The sequence below is a fragment of the Gymnogyps californianus genome, chromosome 5 (assembly GCF_018139145.2).
Source record: "Gymnogyps californianus isolate 813 chromosome 5, ASM1813914v2, whole genome shotgun sequence".
Taxonomy (NCBI): domain Eukaryota; kingdom Metazoa; phylum Chordata; class Aves; order Accipitriformes; family Cathartidae; genus Gymnogyps; species Gymnogyps californianus.
The window spans coordinates 67315433-67340198 of record NC_059475.1 but is presented as its reverse complement, the minus strand read 5'-3'; the positions used below and the strand labels follow the sequence as shown (position 1 = coordinate 67340198).

Below are 24766 nucleotides of genomic sequence, written 5' to 3'. Positions count from 1 at the left end.
CCGGAAAATGGGGAAAACTCCTAAGCCTCTGAGCCTGACTAGAACGAGGTATTTCAGGAGGGGGTTCAGAGCTGGAGGAAGCAAAATCCCTCCCCTAGGCCGTGGCTAGAAACGTTACCCCTCTCCTTCGTTTCAAAGGTCCATTCTGCCCATTTGGTGGCCTAAATCAGCAGGTCCTGAACGCATTTCCCTCCCAAGGGAGATCCGATTTATACAAGCGTTATGTACTCCATGGAATGGGTCACGAGCCTTGTGCTTCTCTCCCCTCATCACTTCTGTGTGAGTCAAGACCGGTTTCAAGGGCGGGGAGGTTTATTGGCAAGTTCACCTCATGAGTCAGGCTGGTAAAAAAAAGAAATGTTCCCTTCACTGTGAGTCATTCTCTTGGTCTTGTCTGCAAAACAAGAACGGCGCAATAGCCCCTACTGAAGTTTTCAAGGATCTCTTTGACACGTCTCGTACTCTTTTATAACAGTCGCTTCATTTATGCTTGGAGATGCCAAGTTACAACAAGCAGTGTTGAAATTTCCAGCAGATGCAGTAGCCTAGGCCAGCACGCTGCTAACATCGGCTTAAGCGTATACATCAGATGTCAGAAACCCCTCGTCACCGCTATTCATTGCACAGCGTCGATGACTGAAGAGAGCAGGCAAGTCATTAAGAGCTATCGGTTTGAAACTATCCGCATAACTGGAGTTTAGTAATGAAGAAAGTTGATTCCAGCACAGTAACACCAAGTCACATGAGCTTCCTCTATTTATTTCAGTGTAATCAGTACACAGCTTCCAGGTTAAAACTTAAGTCAGGCGAGCTCCCCCAGCTGTAGTGGCAATGCTTTCTGCTGAGGGATCTGAAATACCTCTGCTTGGTTTAAAATAAAGAAGAATGTGTGTATTACACTAAGGTGACCATTACAAGAAGAAGCCCAGTCAGGTATTTGTTAAAAATATAGCATCTAGCATCTACTCTAATACTATTACTCAAATATAGAGTATATGTAACTGGCATGCTCCTTATGCATAAATATATTACAGTCCAGATAAGAGAATGCATAAGGAACAAGATGCGAGAAGAGGCTGAGGTTAACATGTCAAGTGTTCAGAGAAAGAGGTTAAGAGATTTTCACATGAAAAAGCAAAGAGAGAATAGAGTTTGGCTTGAAGGTACTTAACATGCTTAATAGATAACTGTGTCCTTAAAGAAAATAATCATGCCTATTTTAGCACATTGCCAGGAAAAGATATTATCTGACCTTGAAATCCTTGTTCCGAGATAGTTTCTACTATTACAAAGCAAGTGGTTGTTAAACACCAGGAAGACTCCCCCCCAGGAAAGAATTACATGCCTCAGACATGCTGCTGATCAGGCAGTTGTTAATGCACAGAATACCAGAGCCTAAGGGTGCAACAGGACCCTCGAAACAGCGACTGAGCATGAAACAGTGCTTCGGGGGGGGCAACAGGCTGAGTCTTACCCCCAGAAGGTGCCCTCACATCAGAAACAGGGCACAGGTACAGCTAGTCTGGTAGGCATCTTATAATAATAATTCATGAGGTAAGTAAGGTCAGGACAGAAAAGCTTAAAGATGAATAGTTTTACAACTTGAAGTAGACAGGAAATACATGAAATTATACAAAAATAAAAATATTTCAGGTTGTAGTCAGAATATGCAATCACTGGATACAGCAGGTATAACCAGCAAACACCCCGTTACTAATATACAGCGGTACTTACAGTGCATACTGACTGCACCATAAAACGTTACAAAATATTTTAATAACTTCCACTACAAAACACTACAGGTATTCATTCACTCGAACACAGTTCAAGGGTAGCAGACCGTATGCCAGATATCCTCTGTGATTTTTTTTTTTTGTTAATATAATTTACACGTTTCGAATTTCAAGTCACTCTTCATTTTTCCCCAGAGGGAGAAAGGGGAGAAAATACAATAAGGTCACTGAATGCTTCAGCTGCTGCAAACTTCTGGGCTTTGCTCTTGACTGGAGTGAAGGGAAGCTCAGCATCCAGCATTGGCTGTGGGAGAAATCAGAGCGTGAAGGAAGTGTTCGAGGAACAGTTAGCTGCTGTGCAATACAGCACTGCAATGACACATGTAATAAGCTAATAGCAAATTCCCCTTTCTCTGAGGACATCTGTATAAACACCAGACCAACAGTAATTACTGTCAGGCAACTGCTTATGTATGTTAGGTGCCTGCCTCCTTGAGAGGCCACTTAAACACTGCGGGACAAAAACTAGGAGAAAATGCTTTTGACAAGGGAACAGGAGAAGCACGCAATTCTCTTGCCTCTCACTCAGCACTGTGGACACGTGGCAGCTTGAGAATAAGCAAAGCACCAATCTGTCACGCAGAGCTGGAATCTGCAGCGATTCAGCAGATGTACTAAGTATACTAAAATGTGCTTGCTTATATATGATACTGTTTCAAAGCAACAGCCACAGTTCAAAATCATGTACCGCTGTAAGTACCCTGACTTTCCGAAGAGAAATTTTGCAAGCTTATTCCCAAACAAAAAATAAGAAGTGAATATGTGGTCCATTTCAAGCAGTAATCCGTATTTTAAAGAGGACTTTTCACATGAGACCAAGGAAACTGTACATCCAAATTCTTTTAACAATTTGAAAGTTTTTGCACACCTGCTTTTCCCTGTTGTATCTTACTTCCAGCACTAAAAGATAAAGCTATAAGAAAAAAAGGGATGGGACAGACCTGGAAAACTCCAAGAAGAAAGTGGAAGGACAAGGCCACGCCATTCATTATGTTAGTAAATATTTACAAGGAAATCCACAAGAAATATAATTTAAAGGATCAATCTTACAAGAATCAGACATTCTTCTGTTACAAATGTCTTGATTCATCCTACACTCACGTCCTGGTTTCGGCTGGGACAGACTTAACTCTCTTCTTAGTAGCTGGTACAGTGCTGGGTTTTGGATTTAGTGTGAGAATACTGTTGATAACACGCTGATGTTTTAGTTGTTGCTAAGTAGCGCTTATCCTAAGTTAAGGACTTTTCAGTTTCCCGTGCTCTGCCAGCAAGCAGGTGTGCAAGAAGCTGGGAGGGAGCACAGCCGGGGCAGCTGACCCAAACTAGCCAAAGGGGTATTCCATACCATGGAACGTCATGCCCAGTATATAAACTGGGGGGAGTTGGTTGGGAGGCGCGGATCGCTGCTCTGGTATCGGTCAGCGGGTGGTGAGCAATTGCATTGTGCCTCACTTGTCTTTTCTTGGGTGTTGTTTCTTTTTTGTTGTTGTATTCCTTTTCATTACAATTACTATTATTCTTAGTTAGTAGTGTATTTTATTTTTACTTTAGTTATTAAACTGTTCTTATCTCAACCCACGAGTTTTACTTTTTTTCCTTTCCTCCTCCCCACCCCACTGGGAGGGGGGAGGGGGAAGCGGCTGCGTGGTGCTGAGTTGCTGGCTGGAGTTAAACCACGACAACTCATCATGTACAATAAGGAATAACAGTGTGAGCACGAGCAGGGAGACAGGAATCGTGGCTCGTATTTAGAGTAAGTTATATGAATTGGCTTGATAGCATCTTACAGAGTTTAGTTTACTTTGTGCAGTAACTGATTCTGTAGGAAAGGTTAACAGTACTGTAACACGCAGATTGTCTTAGTCAAATAAACCTGAAGGTCAGCTTACCATATCAAAAGGATTTCTGCCAATGGATGTCAAATCACTACAGGAAACATCTGAAAAATAGGAATATTTCTTTTTTTTTTTTTTTTTTTTAAAAGGTTAGTCAGATGCTGCCAAAGCTGAAACAACAGTATTGTTTTCTGCATTTACTGAAAAAGAAAACCCTAAACTGTCTGTACTTACTTCTACTTCAAACTTTTTATATTAGCTTTCTCCTTCACACATCACATGGAAACTATATAGAAAAATCTGAGGGGCACTGTTTGCTCATGTGCAATGCATGTATAAGTCACACTAGCTAAAGGAGGTTTTGCTAACAGCATACATAGATTAACCAAGCTACAATGACGGTGATTTCAAAGAGTAATATTTAGACTATCATAAAACTTTAGAATAAACATAAGGCCCCAGCAATACCACACAAACTATACTAAGCAGCTTTAAGATATGCACCTGTTTGATGTATTTTTGGTTCTCCAGACTGAGCAAAGTTAGTCCCTGTGCAGGTCTCCTTCTCCGGGCTCCACATGACAATATCTTGTCCTTGTTGTTCTGCAGCAGATAGTTCCATCTCTTCCATGCCATCCGTTACTTTTAATTCACTGCTAGAATTTTCCAGCACCTGAAAAAGAGGAATTTTAACTGTTCCTCACCCTCTGAGAGGTTAAGATGTCTGTAGTAGCCAAAAGGAAAGCATCAGTGAAATCAGATGGACATGAGGCAGCACCTATGACACTAGGAAGCTTTCTTATCTTCTGTTTTGTCCGCAATAAAAGGAAGTTTGTCAGCTTTTGATGCAGAAAGCATGAAGGTGAAAAGGTAGCCAGGACATTCAAGGGATGTGTGTTTACAGAAACCAGCATGTCCCTGTTATGTCAAACCAAGTCCATACATCTAATCTGCAGGTTTTTATGGACAATTCAGGAGAGACTGGGTTTTAACTCTAGACACTGTACAAAGCACAGGCAGCACAAGGCTCACAGCTTAACACTGTGATCCATTTCACATGAACTATTTCCCAAACACCTTTGTAAGCTTGATAATCTCTTAGAAAATATAAAGGAAGTTCTCGCACGTGAAAGAAGATTTTGAACTTCAACTGCCAAAAACATTCTGAGGGTGTTCTCTAATAAGACTTTACCTCAAGAAAAACCCATCAGCAATACTGAAAGTTAAAGATTACCACAGTTTTCCCCAGAAAGCGACATCACCAACAAGCAATTTCTCATTTGACAGGGAAAGGATGAAGTAAAAGGCATAAGAACAAATTAGTAACCAAGATTTTTTTTTTTTTAAATATATATTATATATACAGGGTGGGGAAGGGAGGGAACAACTGCTGCAGTCATGCACAGATCCAAGCAGTACCAAATAAAATTAAGATACTCCATTTCCAATGAAAGGTACTAAAGGATGATTAACTGCAAAACACTGGCCTTCACTGAGTAGCACAGTATCATCTAAACTATGGAGGCAGCATTCCTGCTTTTTTAAGGCTACTCAAACGTAGGCATGCCACCAAGTCCTCAGACATTTCAGGGCAGGGATTTCTGAACTCTGATACTTGTATTAGTAACACTGCTCTTGCTATACCTTTAAACAGCATAACAGCCCAATGCTCTGCTATGGCAGCATGAGGACCCAGAGGGCTAAATACTACTGTTGCCTTTAGTCATGGTCCCCAAATGCAAAAGCATTTAAAAAAAATTCACACCAGAAAACACGCAGTGGACTTCAAGGAACATTGCTTGCCCAGGCCACAAGTGTCGTCACAGAGCAGCCAACAAAAGATAGCTCCCAAAGAGCTAGACAAGGGCCCCAAACTGCAGCAGTCCCTATCTATGTCCACACTGAGAAGGAAAAAGCACCAGCGTGAGGAATACAGAAGATATCTTGATGAGGATTTGATCAGAAATCCAAGTGCCTGGGGCTAATAAAAAGAACTTTTTTTTTCGCTAGTAATAATAATAAAATATTCAAAGCACATATGTGAACTATGCATGACTTACCTTAGTTCCCTCTGCTGTGCCAGCAACAGGACAGTGTTCTTCTGCAACTACGGAAGTGCTGAAAGAGAAACCAAAATGTTTTCATTCTTCTCAATCACCTTCAATCATCTTTTGACTTACCCAACTGATCTTAAAATTTGTCATACAGTTATGCTTGCTTGTTTGGCACTGGTCAGCTATATCAAATTTTCTGGGCAAAAAATAAACTTCTACCCCAGCAGCGAAATTACATTTGGGCAAAGCTCTAATATTTGCTGGAGGGAAGGAAAACACACAAGGACTTTGCAACCTTTATCACTGTCAAATTGAAAAGTAACATTTAATGGGTATTAATGTTAATTCTTTCAGTTAAAACTATAAAATTATTTGTACAAAGTTAATTAAAAGCTGCCTGCCTTAACATGTCTACCTTTGTTCAAGAAAACCACCAGGGAGTTTTTCCAGTGGGGAAGTTTTTCCAGTGGGAAATTGGTGCATTTTCAAATTCTGTGCTGGGTGGAAGCCTTTGAGCACTGGTGGTGTTTGTTTCGCAGTTGTATCCTCAGGGTTACGAAGAACAGAAGGAATGCTCTGAAGCAGAGCTCTACTGGATGATCTTGGAGTTGCCATTTTTTCAGAAGTCCGCTGGGAAGATCTGCGAGGTGTCTTTGAAAGCAAGCCTGAAAAAGTGTGTTTAACATTTCATTACTACAGCAGTTTCCAGAAGATGAAATTAACTGTTTGTTTGGATTCTAGCTAGGAACACTATTGTTTTCTGCTTGCTGAATTGTCTTATACAAATATTATATTGAAATCTTACATACATTCAAGGAGAAATTGAAAAAAGGTGACAAGAGTAGGTCATTAAGTTACAAAACTACCTTCACTCCTGCTAAACAACTTAGTAATGACTATCCCTTCACAAAGAACCTGAAATAATGAGGATTGCTGTTCTTATTAAAAAGTCCATCTGATGAAAGCTGTCATTAACTTCCATCTTTCACATTAGATAATTTTTAATAGAATTAAAAAGACACAGATTCAGAACTGATTCTTTAACAGATTCTCTGCTAGAGCTTGCTTAAACCCAGTGTTGCTCAAAGCTTTTCAGAAGGTCTCCTCTACTAACAAGAGGCATACGAAAAAATTGCTAGTCTTGTGATGAGGAAAAAGATCTACACAAAAAATAAACTGTGAAATTCAAAGTCAACTTATGAACTAGAAATAGGAGAGAAGCAGAATGGCTCCCAAAGAATCAAGGGTTACTGAAAATACTGGCTTCACATAGATTGCAATAAGATAGATACTGAAAATAAAGTTATATTTTGAGCGTCTGCTCAAAAAACCCTATTAAAAAGCTTTTATAACAGACTGGAGTATGTTATGAACATGAATACAGATTACAGCTTTACTTTATTTGCAGCTTTGAAGACAGCACTGCAAGAGATTTAGTTAAAAAAATCCAATTCCTGTCTTACAAATAGAGGACATTAGCCTGCATTGACTTTGATGATCAGGTTCGTCAGCTAAGTCTGGAAACACTCAGATTAAGACTTCATTGTCAAACACACGCTGAAAAAACATGAACCAGCCGCTTTTACCTCCCTGTCTAAGCAGAGATTTCACATTGCCATAATCACTCAAATCAGTACATTCATGTAGCACAGAGTTTACTTTGGATCCCTGATGTAATTAACTACTAGTTGAAATATTGTGTCCAGTACTGGACTTGTATCCAGTATAAACAGCATAATTCCTCTTCTCAGTGAAACTGGTTAAACTCTCTTCAGTACTTTCAGGTCACAGAAATCACGATTAAGCTTCACCCACCTGGAAAGGTTTTCACAGGGCTTTCAATTCTGAAAAATCCTGCTTCAAAAACCACTTTTTCGACTTCTGGTAGTTTCTCCTGATGCGTACAATCAGCAGCTCCATCATGCTTCATTTTATCCCTCATAGCTGCTTTTATAGCAGCAAGCCGGTTTTTGGCAGCAGTTCTTCCAGCTGCTCCCAGCTTTGGTTTAGACACTCCATTTGGAATAGCCGTCTTCTGAAATGGTAAGAAAGTCTAGGTCACATCTGGAAGCTTCAGACAGAAGCAATTGCATGCAAACATGTACGCAGCTGCTGGCCACACGTAGGAGACTGCAACAGGCAAGAGACATGCTGGAGACAAGGTCTCTGTTCATCTCCAGAATGTCTTGGACTGCCATTCAGCTATTAAGGTTAGCGTGTGATGACAATATTAAGGATTTTCCATATCGAGTCTGCAGTTCAGAAATACTCGGTACAACTTTTTTCTAACAACTCCAGTCAACATTTTTGAAACCAGTGGGATACAGGGACTCCTAGTGGCAGGGAGATAAAGTAACGGCAGGACAGACACCAGCCAGCCAGTGAAGTCTCTCCTGGCATTCAATTTTTCAAAGGAAGTTTTGTGTCTTGTACCATCTGTAGCATTCTGACATTTACGGGCAGCTCACACAGGACTACATTCCCTCCAGTTTCCTGTGCCTGGAGTTTCTCATCGACCTTCGTATCGTTTTTATGATTAATTGAGCAGTCTCAAGGAACCGGATGGAGTTTAGGCAACGTGAATATGACTTGATGTTCAGTCATTAGAAGCAATTACGTATTCCAAACTAAAGAGTAGATAGAATAGCTTACATTAAAGCTTATTTTGCAATAAGCAATAACTTATTTTGGATAGTGTCAGATCCATTTGTGCTTAGGGAACTAGTAGTTTAATGCTACCCATGGTGCTGTCTTAATGGGACATCAGTATAATTCAGCACTCTCTGCTCAAAACTGGCAGTCACTGCCAAATTCCCGTGTGGTTTCCTTTTCAGTTAAGTCAGTGCCAATGCCAGTGGCCCAGATAAAGTGTTCTACATCTGAAGGATAACTTTCTATTCTAACTTTAATAGATTTGTCTTACTAGCAAAGAGTCCAATGACTCCAAAAGAGTCATTGTTAATTCTTGGTTCTAATCTTCCCAGCCAGAGGCAACCAGCATTACAAATACCAACTAATAAAAGTGCACTTGGGAGATGCAAGGGAGAAGGGTCCATCTTGAGAGGAATTTCACTGAATTTTTAAACATTAACATCTAAAGAAGCCAGATGAGTAGGGCTTTAGAAGGAACTTCCTAAGAAGAGTATTCATTACTGCAATAGCAGCTTACTAGTTATTTTAGGTAACATGCTGTTGCATCTTGATGCCTTAGGAGATATGCTTTAGGGGCTATTCATACCTTGACAATTGCTTTGCTTGGGACATCAAGTGGTTGCCACTCGTTGTCTTGAAGCTTCTTCAGATTATCAAATTTTTTATTCACATCTTTGATCTATTGGAAAGCCAGAAAAGTCCAGGTTTAATTTTCAAGACTTGTCAGTGTTTCATAAAATCAGATAACAAATTTAAGCATAGTTATGCATTTAAGTACTTAAAGCAAAAGTACAGAAGCAAATTAAACCACTAACCAATATAAAGTATTAAATGTTCTCATACAGTTGACATGAAGGGTACACTAACATACAGAAGCTTCAGATTAGATGACAAGACTGGTCTCATTTCTGTAGTTTAAAGGTTAGCAGGGGAAGTACAGAATTGTTCAGTAAGATCTAACATCTGAAATGAAGGAGCTGGTTTACAACCTGTTCTCCTACTGAACTTAAGCACTTTGACAATGGCCGCATTTAAGGAATGCAAAAGAACACATTGCATAATAGTCTTTATCCAAACAAGCACGAGTCTTCCATTATGCAGGAAACATGCCATGCAAGCTTGTTTGCTCTTTTAAACTGCTGGCCCGAACAGCTTCCTGATGCAATCTGTGCTTGTTCGTGACAAACTAGCTCTGCAGCATTACCTCCTCCCTGACTGATATGCAATGCAACAGCCTTGTTCTCCTTCGGCTTTGTAATGGAGACACTTGCCTCATTTGCTAGTAAGGCCATACAAGGCTTATTTATGTCAGCAGACCAGTCACTGAAGTGAGCAGTCCTTTACATCCTCCTTGAAACTCAGAGGACACAAAAAACGAATGCAAAAAGGGACAAAGCTAGCAATTCTGTTACTCCAAGTTTATCTAAGGGAAAAGGTGGGGAGGCTCAGGAGAAAGTTGAGCTGCTCCCAGATACATAGTAAGCATAGGTAAACTCTGTTTTTAAAGTTACTGGTTCTAGCAAAGTTTCCCTCAAATACCGCTGAAGAAGCAAATCAAACCCTTACGCTTTCTGGAGGGAATTCAAGGCCTATGACTAGGACCTTAACAATAAGTCCATCTTTGCATTTAATTTAACTAGTCACAAGTTCCTTTGTTGAATGCTGATTTACAAATACTGTTGAGAGCCCTTTTGACAATTTAGAATATTCTATTTCATTCTGAAACCAATGGAAGCATCAACAGAGAAAGAGAGATGAAGGTTTTCTACCACCTAAGCTCACCCCTAAACAAGGTTATTGTAGTTTCTGCATTATTCTCATACTGAAGCATGGAACTCCTACTTTTCAGGTGAGCTCCAGGAATTTTCCAGAAGCTCCCAGCTTTTGGTCCAGGTAGACATCGTGACTGTATCCTCACTCTAAACAAGAATAAGACTGGGCTACACGCCTTCATTCCAGAGAAAAACAAGATACACAGGGCACAAGAAGACACAACAAATGAACTGGTCCATGAATTATAAATCATAGTATACCAACTGGTACTATTCACTATCAGAAAGTGTTAAACAAGGACCTGCATTTTTTACATTAAAAAATCAGAATCTGAATATTCAAAAAACAAAAAAATAGTTTCAATCCATTGTTCGTAACTAACCCCATCAACTTTATTCCAGTAGGTTAACATGCAAGTACATACCTGAAAATTAACCATATCCCAAAATCCATCTAAGTCTGTACATGTTGTTTCTTTTTCACCTCGTTTAAATTCACAATTATCCACCAGTCCTTCAAACTGTTTAAACCTTTCTGCTATGAGCAGTCTTGTCTGACCAATTGTGGTGCGAATAAGATCTTTAGCTGATAGCAACAAGAAAACAATAAAGAAAGTACATCTTGGAATAATCCATGATTTAAGTAAGTATTTGAAGAGTCTGGAATTTGTTTATTGTTTGAACTATGTTCATCTACTGCAGACCTGCAATACAATTCAGATGGAGCATACCTATCCACTGAACTGCTCTAAACTTGCTTCTTTCAAAAAAATGTTACTATGTCTTTAAGGTAAGCATTGATGAGTCATCTTCATTTTCCCAGATAAGGACACTTATTCTACATTAAAGCCTAATTTTATTTAAAAAAAAATTAGCTTGGTTAAAGTTCATACATTTAAATACACTTAAAACTGACAACAGAAAAACTATTTCGATATGCACTTTGTTCACTTCTAGTGTCAACAACTGTCATGTCAAGTACTACACATAAGTTTTAGTATTAGGAGATAAAGCATGCCTTTTTGTCTTGAGGCAGATACAACTTTAAACTTTATCTAATACAACTTTTACTAAGTGCTGTAGACAATGCTATTTTGCAGATATATTCAGATACATGTACTTCCCTCTGTCCCTCTCAGTTACCATAACACCCCTTCCAGTGCCTGTAGCTGTTTAGTCTTACCATCCTCTGGAATGTCCAGCTCAAATTTTCCATCCCACTGGAGGCACTGAGACATCAGCCTCTCTGTCTCAGACCGAAGAATGTTTCTAAAAATAAAGGGATAGTGGAAAAATAAGGTTTTGGAGAATTTTCTAACTCTTGTCGCTTCTTGTGACTCTTAATGGTTACTATCCTTTTGCTTTCAGAGAAGCTACACTGTCTTTGAGCAGAAGCCATTAGATTGTTCCAGTTTGCTGACTGGCTGAGATGCAATTTCTTTTCTACTGCTTTGAAGCTTGTGTTCCTTAGGACAAGGTGTTAGTCTCCAGAATTTTATATTCTTTACTTGCACTAACAATACAAAAGGGAAGATAGGAATGCGTGCCTACTCAGGTCACTGCTGACAGACACCAACCACCATAAGCTAATCTTTACAAGATGTCTCGTTACTCATGTTAAGGACCTCTGAACAGACAAAAGGGAAGTGAAACAAATTATCACAAACCTGAAATAGGGCACATCATGCTCTTGTTCTCCTGTATCATCTGACTTGGTTTCAAGCGTTGTTGTATCTGTAGAGACAGGAATTGTTTCATTTGATCTCTGAATGGAATTTTTCTCACCTGATTCACTTGCTGAAAAATATGAAAGGCCTTTGTTCAGAATCTGGTGACAACTAAAAACATTAGAACAATAAACTAAATGTGAACTTCCTACCTTTTTCTCCTTTCAAACTTGTAGTGGTCTGCTGTTCTTGAATGCCTTCACCAGCAGGTGAAACTTGACTTTTTAAATTAGGCTCTTGTGCCTTAGTTTCACTGGATTTTTCAATTATATTACTGGAAACAAACAAAAAAGTACATTTAGAGTTAAGACACATTGAGAAACTGACATCAAATATGGCCAAATACCCAGAAATGCACAATTTAGAAGGCAATCCTACACACAACGCTAGAGAATTCAAGCAAATCCTATTAAAATGAATAAATCTGTGCAGCGATATATATGGCACAGTCCCCAATATATGGAGCTGCTCTACTTCTAAAGCATAGACAGAATTATGGATTATATTGCTTTCTTTGCTGTTGTGTTACGTCCACCTTTAAGCAATGATAGCAACCATGATGATCAGGTGTTTCAATATCACAACAGTTTGTTACACAGGGAATCTCTCTATAGAAAGATGATGTTTTCTGTATCATCACAGAGAAGTTCACTTGCATTTTAGGCCATTAGAAGAAAGAATCTTACACTGGAGATTTCGAAAAATCCCAGAAGGCATCAGGTGTCAAAAATGCATTTGCCCTAGAAGGAGTCATGGGTGTAACTTTGTAGGTCGCTAATCCATTTAATGGCTGAAACACAAAGTTTTGAGGTGCAAAAGAGCGTGTTCTGGGTCTCCCTGGAGCAGAATTGTTTTTGTTTTCTGCTGAGGTTTGTTCCTGTTGAAGTTCTACTGACACTGAATGTTTAGAATCAGCTGCAGAACCTTTCATCGCTGGATCCAGTTGAGCATTTTTATCCACTTCATGTTTAGAAGGAATTATCTATAACAGCACAAACAGACAAAGCGAACGCTACATTATCAAATCAATGAAGTGTTTACTATAGGCATGGGCTGAATTACAACATGACTGACTGAAAGCCATCAGGAAGGGAACAGTTTCAGGTAAGTCGCTTTCTACAATAGGATACGTGGACAGAAGTCATGATCTACCAATAGGCCCTACTGGTTTTGACACCTGCAAATTATTCCAGCAACAGGGGTAGCACTTCACTACGAGGAATGCAACAATCCACTGAAGGGGCTAAAGTAGCAGAACACCTACCAAAACGGTAATTAAAATTAGCAAACGCTTGCTCCCGCTGCTAGAAAAAAATGCTTTAAGGTGATAAGCTCCTCAAGAGCAGAATTACTGGCTCCAAATCCAACTAGGCTTGTTGAATAATCACAGTTTATACACATACTCTAATCCAAAGACCAAGCTAAAATAAGCTGATAGCTGAGGAATGCAGCCCAAGACAAGTGCAGTTAGGACCAGAGAATGTCATTAAAAGAGGAGAAAAAGTTAATCAATAAGTTGAATCCACATTCCTATGAGATGAGTGACCAGATAGTCATACAGAACGCATTTCTGAGATACCTATATTGAGATATTGTTAGCTCAAACCAGCCAAAAGAGCTTAGATTGTTTTTCAAGAAAATATGCATCTTCAATCCACTGAAAGTCTTGTTATACTTTAGATACCCCTGCTTGGAATGTAAGCCTTGAATTCAACTTTTAACACACTTCTTGTAACGAGATGATTGAGGTTACAGCAAGAGTTTACCAACTGGCAGCAACTCCTGCCTGTGAGGAGGTACTTACCTAAGCGAAGATATAAGTGCCTCTTACCTCCTGTCAGTGTTTGTGCGTGATCGCACCAGTTTCAAGACAATACTAGAGCGCAGCTGCAGTTACGGAAACAGCAGTGGAGATGGGAGGAGGCACGAGGGAGACACGAGGGAATAGTGGAGTGCAAAGAAGGAGAAAAATCATTGATAGCTCTCGCACAGGACTGTTAGCGCATGAACGCATATGCAAATTGTTTGGGACCCTGGGTTGGAGGGCTACGATGAATTCACGTACTGCTGTCTCTATGTAGAGGCAAAAAAGTTTTGTTATAGCAGTGACACTAAGAACCACAATGACTGCCTTTAATGATGATAAATCACGTCTGCCTTGCAGAGAATAACATTTCCAGCTTTATTTTTTGGTGGTTCAAAACCTAAAAATGCATTTATTCCTCAGCTTCTAGAGTCTCATATCATTACCTGAGCAGGAAAAGGATACATTCAGAGTATGTTTCAAAAAGGAACGAACCGCATAAAATTTACAAATGCTAGATAAAACCAGTAAAGCAGGCCTTTTTTTTTTTTTTTTACACTACTTAAAACATCAGACATATGTCACGTAAGAACTTGTCTAATTTAAATAACTGTCCAGACCTTTATTAGTAATCAAGTCATCCATATAAGCACTAAATTTGATATTAATTTTTAAAATATGTCAATATAAATACATACAGCTTCTTCCCAAAATCTAGCTTATTAGTGAACTTATTATTTCTATGCTTGAACACGAGTATATTTGAGCTACAATTACACTGTTATTGGCTCTTAAGTCAGTTTTACTCCTTTTCCATTCCAAATATTAAAGGACCTACCTCCGTGATGTCAGGTTTGACTGCTTTCTTCTGCTTTCCTACGTTTGCTGTCTTTCTCTGTGACTGGCTACCTAGAATGAGAGAAACTCCCAAAGGTCAAAAAGGCATCTGATTAAGATAATGTTTCGCCAAAAGATTGCCATAAAAGGCCAGTGGCTAAAGACAGGGAGAGACTGTTTTGTTTCTTGAGTGGGAGGTGGCTAGAGGGCAGACACATAATTGCAAAAGTTCATTCAAAAGAAAACTTGGCCTAGGATTTAACAGCCTATTAAGAGATGTATCACCCAGAAAGGAAAAAAAAATTCATTAAGTCATTAGTCTTTAGACGCTGTCATATACTAAAAATAAAACTCACCTTATTTCCTTAAAGGCTGAAGAGATAGTGTCAGGCCAATTTGAGTTCAGATTTTTAATTTCTATATGGCATAGGATTTCTTTTGGTGAATTGAAACTGATACTATCAAAGCTGTGCTTTCAGCCTAGGGGTTAACTTCTGTCATATATAATACAAGGGACACTGCAAATAATTCTAGAGAATATCTTGAGAACAAGAATATACACTAAAAATTTCCCCTTCAGTAACCATCACGTTCCCTTCTTCTAGTAAACAGGCAAACACGGACGAACAGGAATTCCTGACGCGAACAACATAGGCTCTCATCTCTTCCAGAGGTATCTGTTCCTGATCACAGCGTTAATAATCATATGTCCTTAAACAGCCGATACACCGAACTGGCAAATCTTTACCAGTTCTGGTTTTGTTCTTTCAGTTTATTACCATATGGATATTGATGCTCCACACTGATGGATTTTGTGGGAAACTGTCCAATGTTGGTTTCAACATCTTGATTTAAATATTGCAACAGAGTTCCATATGAGAGTCTAAGTGATACAGTATTTACTCCTTTTCTTACATGACAATTTGGCATGATTTACATACGGTCTATCTATTCAAAGGAGATAGTTACACAGCAGAATGTAGTGTGCTAAGACAGTTCAGAACAAGCTGATATGTATCTCTACAGCACAACACAGTGCCTGAGATACGAGCAAGATCCTAAAGACAACAGAGCTGTCTTGGACTCATTGTCAAATGATACACTAACAGCAGCATATAAATGTACTTATGTTGTTTCCAGTGCTCACTTATCCAGCACTAGATGGTATCTCTTTACGGCACACTATTCCAAATACTCACATATCAGGCTTGAGCTACACAAGCAGGACTATATTCACTGCCTCACTTACCAGCAGTAGCTGTTGTTTTCAGCATCTGCCTAGCTGCAGAGGAGGCTGCTCTGGTGATTCTTACATTTGAGGCCATCTGGACTGCAGTCTGCAACACTGTAAGAAATATTAATTCCAGAGATTTCAAACTTAATAAGGAGCTGCACTCCAGTAATATAACTGAAAGTTTATGTTTTTTAGAAATCAGAAAAGCGCACTAGCAATTATCAGTTGCATTAGTTTGCCAGAATCAACAGGGGTTTTTGTCAGTTCAGTGCAAGCAGTGCTAAACATGGATAGCACAGCTCAGCCTTGGTGTCAAGGCGATGCTCTGAAGGATCTTGATCAAGGATGTTTTTGTTGTACAGTAGTACCTACAAGACCATCAAGGTACCAGTGTGCTAGATGCCATGTACAAAGCTTAAGGAACCCTTCTCAATGTTCCCTGCAATCAGAGTCAATGTCATCCCCATTTTACAGATGAAGATTTCTAGAGTAATAACTTGCCATGGTTATTTGCACAGCTCGAAGCTTAAGCAAACCATCTGTGTAACAAAGTGATGCCCTGGTCACTATATGAAACTATTCTAAGGTCTGAATTTAATGTAATCTAACGAAGCATTAAGACAAATTGCCCCTGAAATATTTTATAAAATATGACAAGTTCATGCACTGTATTACCCATCTTAATCATTTTCATCTTTGCATTTTAGTACTGCTTCTAATATCCTTCAAAAATGATAGCATTCTCCTGCACAGAAAAATTGAACAGGAGCTCTTTATTTCATACCCTCCCTTTCTACATCTGCCTGAAATCTAGTAGCCCCACTTGGTTACTGTTAATGCTGTCTGTGTTACTAATGTCAAGCCGCAATTCTGTAGAAGCTAGAGTGACAAGTTGGGAAGAAGATTACTAGATAAATAACCATAACATTTGATTTATCCAAACATTCACTACCCTAATATTTTTATAGTAGTGTTTAAATACATATAATGCATATTCTCGATTCAGCACAAAAGGAATAATCAAGTCTAGCAGATGACAGTTTTTCAAAAATTAAATGTTTTAATTGTTATATCAAACACTGATAATAGATCTTTTCACTATTCACCGAAGGCACTACTGAAATTTATTTAAATAAAGGTCTGCTGCTTGCTGATTTAATTAAATTAGCGATGTGAAAGTCATTTCACACTGAATTACTGAATATCTTGCATTAACGTCAATATTCCACATGACTTAGCCTTATCTACTTAAAGCATGGACATCACTGTGCTATCAGGAAGAATTTCTAATCAAAAGTATTCTACTCCCTTAAAGGCGGGATGGGTTGGGTTTTTTTGTCATGGTTTTCTTAAGAAATGTGTGTAATCATCATATAGAAAGTGACAGATACAGAAGGGGCTGTTGTAAAATATGAAAACATAAGATTTTACTTGTCATTTATTGAAGACGACAATCACACATTTACTCAGTTGCACTAGTGTGCATCAGAAGTTTGGGCTCCTGTCTCCAACATTATATGCTAGTGTGCTTTACCAGTAGGCTATCCTTTTCTAAACCTTTTTCAATGCTGAGTTACACAAGCAGTTTCATTTAGAGACCACAGACAACAGCGTATCTGCTGTATAGGCAGAAAAAAAAGACTTCACTGCTCATACAATCAGCTACAATTTACAGCTGATACAATCAGCTATTTTTCAGGCTACCCACAATACCAAGGAAAATTCATATTTTACTTATGTCAGCTGTTCTTCATCTTCCCAGGTGAAGTCTCTTGCTCTTCTGCAACAGCAGCAGCTACTACACAATACTCTTCTTAGAGACAAACAGAAAGCTCTGCACAGCTCCAGATGCTAAAGCAGCTAGCAGTCATGCAATTCTGCCTACTGACCTTTTTCTTTCCCTCTCCTAGGGTGAATAACCAGTAACTAGGATGGCTAGCATCCTGCATTCCATTTCCCCCAGCCTACAGAGGCAACAAATACATGCGATACCTAGAGCCACAGACTTGATAATCTGCCAGCTGCTGCCCTTATCACAGTTGGTAGGAATGGCTGTCCTAAAAACTTGTTTCCTACACCCAAAAATGTACTGCGGATCTCTCCCAAAGATGTTCCTTGCCTCTCTCCCATAATGTCACAACTACTGACTCAGGAAAAAAACAAACCAGCAGTGTCCTTTCAGATTCAGATGTAGGGATCATACTACTTTCATACCTTTCTCTTTTTCAGCCGCTTTGTCTGTACTCATCTGTTTACGTCCTGCTTGTGTAGGGCGCACACTATGCCCGTTGGCACAGACCTACAAGAGAAGATAATTTTTTGTGAAGTATCAAATTTCCAGAAATTAAGTAGCTTAATTAATTTCCTCATCTTTCTATCCTAGGCTCCAGTAAAACAAACAGTCAAATAATTTGGCACAAAGGGCTTTAAAAAGTAAAGAGAAATTAAGGATAACTAAAACAGCTCATTTTAGACATGTGTTAACATGCATTATCCAACTAATTAAGAATTTGTCAGAAAAAGAATGAAGAAAAATATTTAAGAAACAGTTTCAGTTTACTATGAAACTAGGTGCCAATTACTGCCACATCTTAGTACATATTATGTGTTTTAAAAATCAGTTTTAAAAAAAAAAAATCAATATTAACTCAGTTGTCCCTTTGTAAAGTTATGACTAGAAATCCTTCAAATGCATTCAAGTTTTGTAAGGCAAGATTCCTAGATTCAAAATATAGCTTCTTTTACAGATGACTGCTGGTGAAATTCCTCAACAAAACCTACTTTTTTGATATAAGTCATAGCAAAAGCAACTGCCAAGATTCACAGTAAAAATATGCCAACGTTGAAGTGATTTTTCAGTGAAGAATGAACTCACTCTTTATAATCTGCGTTCATGACAGACTTTCTGCATTCAAGGGAGATGCACTGGTTCTCCAAGCCAAAACCAAAGTATGTAACTTCAGTCTCACTGCTACCGCTACACATATTTGCAGTCCTCATTGACTACAATATTTTGTATTGAAAAACTGATCCAGAAGATCTGTGCACTTTTCTCTGTACTGACCTAATCAAACTCTCTGTAGTTCAGTTCAGCACAATGCGGTCTATCAGCTTGCTGAAAGCTTTTCTGATCTAATTTGTCTTTCTCACCAGGAAAACCTCCTTAGGGACAGCACTCAACTTGTAAGCATACAACCCTGAGTTATGGTCTGAAGGATAATTGCATCCTTTTCTCTAGATTTATCTGCTGAACTTTTTATAAAAAAACAAACCGTAGAGTGCTTAGATGCAGTTGGCATCACAGTTTTTTCTTCTTGGTTCTTGGCCTTCGATCGAGTAATCCTCCCGGAGAAAGCAGGAGCTGCCTGGAAACATCCCCAAGGAAACAAGAGTTAACATACTCCTTTTCGCCCCCGTCACTGTTAAGAGTGGGCAAGAAGCCTAAGTGTGAAAAGCAACATGCCCATGCAAATGGGTCAAGTGTGTAATTTGAAAAACTTGCAAAGTCAAGTGGACTAAATAGGAACAAGTTACCAGTTCTAAAGTAACTTAGCTGTTTCATTTGTGGATGAATCATTCCAGTTTTTGAACTGAGAACATAGTCATAAATACAAAAATCAACATATCACTAGTACTATTTCCAGCTTTGTTTTAAAAGAACGAGCCAAATTACTCCCTTATTGTTCCTTATTATAAAACAAATATTTATAAAGTATTTACAAATTAAACTATTTATTTGGCATAACATACACATAATTTTGTATACAAATAGAAATTTTAATATAGTATACTACATATACTTCATTTAGATATTTAATACTACTCTTATTACCTTCTCTCTTGGCTTCACTATCACTGGATCTTCAGATACGAGTGAAAGAAATCCAGGCGCAGTTGGTCTATATAACCCAACTTTAAACACACCCTTTTTTGCTTTCTCTCTCTGCTCTCTCAGTTTTCGAAGTTCCTTTTCTTCTTTATAGCGCTGGAGCATTTCCTTGCGTTCATTAATCCTCTTGGTGGCTGCATTTGTAGGTCGTTCTGAAGCAAAGGTGGAAAACAGACATGCTACAAAATCTTGAAGGTATTTTTGAGCCAACGATAAGCAAGTCCGAAAATTTCAAAAAAACTTTTCCAAGCCAGAAGAGGAACATACTAAGTCAAAGAGCAGAAGACTGTCTGGAATCTGTGCCTGCAAGTTTCAATTAAAGTCTTACAATGCAAATACATGCGATCTATTAGCTTGCTAAAAGCTTAAATTCTCTTAACTGTTTTAACCCCTCCCACTGAAAGATTATTCAATGGTAAATCTCAACTTACAAATACACCTCCCCAAATCTGCGCCTGAGGGATACTGTAAATTCATATCCATTTTACGGTGTACAGGCTGTTTCTGCAAGGTTACTAGTATTAAAGTTAACACTAACTACTTAGTTTATTTGTACCAGTTTCTCTATACAAACACTTGTAATGTCATTGAAAGCTTAAGTTCAGGTCAGCTTTAGATACCAAAGTCTGCCTCAGGCTGAGAATAAATGAGGTGGAAGTTATATGAAAGAATAAAACCTTAAGATGATGCCAAACTTTAATTACACGTCTATCTGAAAAACGAATATCTACGTAAAGTTAAAATTTATTGAAGATAATCAAGATCTAAATTTCTTAAATTTCATATTTGACATGATTACATAGGGATTGCACTCCCTCCTCCAATAATCTTCTGCTATCAAAATACTGAAGGTGAAAATATTTCTAAGAAATCTGTTAACATTTTTAAAGATTAACTTAATTCCTTAGACCATAACCATCCAGGAGAGCCAGGGAGGCACAATTCAGTACATAGCAGGCCCTATTTTCTGCGGGGAGAGATAAATTGTCAAAAACTAGCAATTTTAAAAATAAAATTATACTATGCATTCACTCATTTATAATTATATATACCCAATTATAATATACAATTACCCATTTCTAAGCATACTTCAAGCACATGACAGACACCAGTTATATGTTAGACAAGCTTTCAGATCAGGGTCTTTCACTTCTTGAATGACAAAGCAATCATTAAGAGACTTCCCATTGAATATTAATAGCAAAATGCATTCTTCCTTTAGCTGCTGCAGGCAAATCAGAGCAAAGCCTCATTCATACCACCAGAGCAGTGAGGAGGATAAAGCTGTATTAAGACTTTTTCTTGATTTTCTTAACAGTTAGAAGAACTGGGAGTCATTGGTTTTTAAATCTTAAACCTTTTCTTCAAAGTAAAATGTTGGCTACAATTAGGTTCCTTTGATAATGTTACTAAATCTACTTAAAGACATTTTTAACAATTTAAAAACGTTTTATAACAAGTCCTTACTTACTCTGTTTTACACTGCTGTTCTCTTGAGAGCACATTTCACTTGTCTCATTTAGTTGAGAAATTCCCCTCTCTTTTGAGAGCTGAACATTGACATCTGCCAATCCAAACTGTCTGCCCTTTTCAAACAACTTGTGTCTGTTCTCCTTTTGAAGCATTGATTTTCTGCGTGCAACTTTTGTTCTGAGGGTTTCTGTACTCAAATCCTTTTTGTATCGACTGGCAAACTGGGAGGTAGCAGCCATCTTGATGACCCTAGACCAAAAGCATAATGATTAGGAAAAAAGCTGTCATGTTTTGCCCTTTTCATTAGAGTTTGCATGTTAGGAACAAACAAAGCCCTAGGTTCTTAGTTTCTGTATGTGTACCAGAGAAAACGCAAATGACAATTTCAGTAATGACTCTTCATTATTTCTCTTTATTTTATGCATTCAAGGGGCTAGATTGTTTGTTAAGCAGTCAACCAGCCTGACACAGAATTAGTAGGGGACGCTGCGTCACTGCCAGGGATTGGCCTGCCGGTCTGTTTTCAACACAGATGTCTTTCATGTTAAGGAGACAAGCAAGTAAATGACAAGGTTGTAGGACAATACTTGGAAGCAACATTGCCACTGAGCATTTAGATTATACCCTATCTGATGGCAAGGCATTCTGGTCATGCATCAGAGTACTTGGCACCATTTCCCAACCGAGTTTCCAGGATGCAACTGCAATACAATAGCATTTATTTCAAGCAGGATTTCTCCCTACTTTTTTAACCTGATGAAGACTTAATGCAAACATCAGTTGGTCCGTACATGCTGTGGTAACAGCAATATAAAAAGCTCCATCCCCTGCATCCCGCTGAAGCCTGTCTTGTCAGGGGTATTCATGCTTTCTTCCTGGAGAGAGGTCAGGATCAGTTCTTGCAGTTGGCCTTACTCTGTCTGCCACCCCAGCCAGGGTCTTTTAGAAATCTCATCTTCCATTACTTCGAGAAAACAGCTTTACAGTAAGGAAGGCGATACAGCTAAACTAAATAGCCAACAGTTGGTAAAAATGATTTTACCAGTAAATTGGTCATTTAGTGAGGTTCTTAATTTCAAGACAGCAAGCTTTGATCAAGCTAAAGGAATCATCAGTGAACTGGACTGAAAAGATCAGCTTTGACTACGGGTGTACAGGATTTCTTAAAGTCAGTCCCCTCCCCCTCCATTTCCTACCAAAAGCCAAAAACAACACCAGCAGCCTAACTGAAAAAAAAAAAAATGTCAGAAGAAAAGAGAGTACCAAACTAAACAGAAGGAGTACAGAAATAAATAACAATGTACTCTTAAACCATATATACTTATGGGAAAAGCGAGCAAGGAGAGAATCTGAGCTATTGTAAGAAGGAATACAGACAAACTCTGTTCAGATACCATCACTGCTGGCAGTGGCAGCTCCTTGTGCCCCACTTCATGGCAGTATTCACGTACTGAGTAATTTGCATAGCACCAACAGTACGTGCACAACCATCTGGAAGTGCTTGGAATAGATACTGGAGATAACGTATGAGTCAGAAATCTAAATGAGTATATTTTGCTTCTTTTTTGCCCAATACATTCAGTGCTGCAGGAGAGCAAAATGGTCAACGGAAGTTAAACGAGCAAAGGGGAATAAAAATCAAAACTCTGCTTAAAGCACTCAAATCAGAGACTGGATCTCTTCCACATAATCCTGGAAGAGCTGGTGCACGTCAGTGCCACCTGATTTCTGAATATCTTACATTTCATCCTGCATCTTACAGTCCAACTTTCAGAAATTGATTAAAGATGCCAGTTAATTAATAATGACTGCAAATGATCAGACTAACTCTACTATAGTTCATAGGTCATATTTGTCTTGCTTTACATGTGATTAAGGAAGGTTAATTCATGAGCATCTCCAGTAATCATCTTTGGATTGATCTTGTTACTAATTCCCACGGTGTTATGGAAAACCACGAAGAAAACAGTGGTAATGTATCCCTACTAGCTACCTCTTAGAAGATGCAGGCTTTCTGAGCCCAGTGAATGAAAATAATTCCTAAAAGCAGCAGCTAGTATTAAGTCTCTACACTCATCCTCTGTGGACTTGCAGGACACATTCCTTGTGTCTGGGACTCCTTAAACATGCTCTTTGAGTACAGCCACAGTCCTTTCAGAGTACATGCACAATTTTTAATTCAGTGCCTTAATGGAAGGTAACATACTCTCTATTCACAGAATATATGTTGTTATCGATCAGGCAAGCTTACAGAAAGCTGAATTTGCCTTAAACTTTGATAAATATTTAAAAACATTTAAAGAATTTTTATGCTCTTCCTTCTACTTTGAACAATATTTACCTAGTTATTGTAGCATAAGCCCACTTCTCCCATGAATAAGCCTCAAAAGCAAGTGATCGACCTTTCAGTAAGTAATCCTTCAGAAGAATTCATCTGAAACTTGCAGAGGGCAAATATAATATAAGCAGAGATACAGAGAGAGCTTCCCACAAAGGTATTATCAACTCACATCCCAGGTCAGCAAAAGCAGTACAAGAGATTACCTGTGATCTATTTGGGCTCATTAAAAATGTGTGGCATGCTTAATGTCCTAAACATCTCTTTAGGACAAAAATACCTGTCTCCTTTTTTTTCCCAGGTTATGGTTTCTGAGTAGTACCTTGCCCAAACAGGAGTCTAGAAGATTAATTGGAATTTAAATTGACATAAATTCAAGTAAAGACTAGTAGCAGGAAAGGGACAAAGGGCTTATACAAAACAAAAGATTTGTGAATGGCTAGCATACACTATTAAAATTAAAGTTTAAAATTTATAGGGTTGATTTTTATAGAAAAAACAGTGAGGGAAAAGAACCACTTTTGACCAGCAACACCACAAGAACGAAAGGAGTAATACGGATATGATAAACATTTAGGTGCACAGTTAGCATTTTTAGCCTGAATAGTGACAAAGTAGAGCAGGAAGAGCAAACATCGCTATTTTTAAAGCGGGAACCCTGCAAGTTTAGGGACTGAATAAGGTCTAGACCTTCGAGACGGGGCCCCGGGGGTCACGATAAACGGAACCGCAGTCTTCCAGTCCCCTGCTTCCCATCGCGGCTCTGAAGGGCCGCCACCGGTTTTTCCCCTCAGCCCCTTCTCCGTCACCGCCTCGCCATGTTTTCAGGCCAGCTCAGAGAGGAGGCACCGCTGCCAGGCCCCCAGGACGACGCCCCCAGGACGAGGCCCCCGCCTCGGGGCCCGCTACAAGGCCCGTTCCCACTCCCGCCGGCCCCCAAACCCGCCCGACGCCGCCATACCTGTGCCGACCCCCGACACTACACTCCCCTCAGCCCCCACAGCGCGGCCCGCCTCGGCTCACTTTCAAATCTCACCTGACAACGCTCATTGGCCAGTCTCGGCCCGCCCGCAGGCTCTCATTGGCCCGCTCACGGCCGACCGTTGATGGGCAGAGCCGAAATCCCGGAGCGGGCTGTTTATTGGTCGCCGCTGATCGCCACGCTTGATCCTCATTGGCTGCGCTGAGCGTTTCCCCCTCGCACTTGACGCTCATTGGCCGGCGGGATGAGGGAGGCGAGGTTCGCCGGGCACAGAGGGCCGCGCGGGGGCAAGGCCCTTCCCCTGGCGTCCCGTCCGCGGCGGGGGCACCGGGCTAAGATGGCGGAGGGGGTTACGCAGCCGCGGGGGGGGGGGGGG

The 24766-nt window shown here is 39.4% G+C and overlaps 1 protein-coding gene across 3 annotated transcripts; it reads right to left on the bottom strand.

The window, feature by feature from the left end:
• Positions 1–738: 738 nt before the first annotated feature.
• DLGAP5 (DLG associated protein 5) lies at positions 739–24475 on the bottom strand. 3 transcript variants are annotated; one of them, XM_050897413.1, is made up of 19 exons: positions 24445–24475; positions 21069–21319; positions 19541–19749; positions 18981–19073; positions 17923–18007; positions 15724–15819; positions 14476–14546; positions 12520–12815; positions 11986–12107; positions 11774–11903; positions 11290–11375; positions 10532–10692; positions 8921–9013; positions 7498–7717; positions 6098–6347; positions 5689–5746; positions 4133–4301; positions 3683–3732; positions 739–2037 (listed from the first exon to the last, which is right to left on the bottom strand). In XM_050897413.1, exons 1-19 carry the CDS (start codon positions 24456–24458, stop codon positions 1915–1917), a joined length of 2577 nt encoding a protein of 858 aa, XP_050753370.1. In that variant the 5' UTR covers positions 24459–24475; the 3' UTR covers positions 739–1914. The 3 variants fall into 3 exon arrangements, with proteins under 3 accessions (XP_050753370.1, XP_050753373.1, XP_050753372.1); XM_050897416.1 differs by having other exon boundaries at positions 11774–11840; XM_050897415.1 differs by lacking the exon at positions 24445–24475 and adding an exon at positions 23412–23435.
• Between the last annotated feature and the right edge of the window lie 291 nt (positions 24476–24766).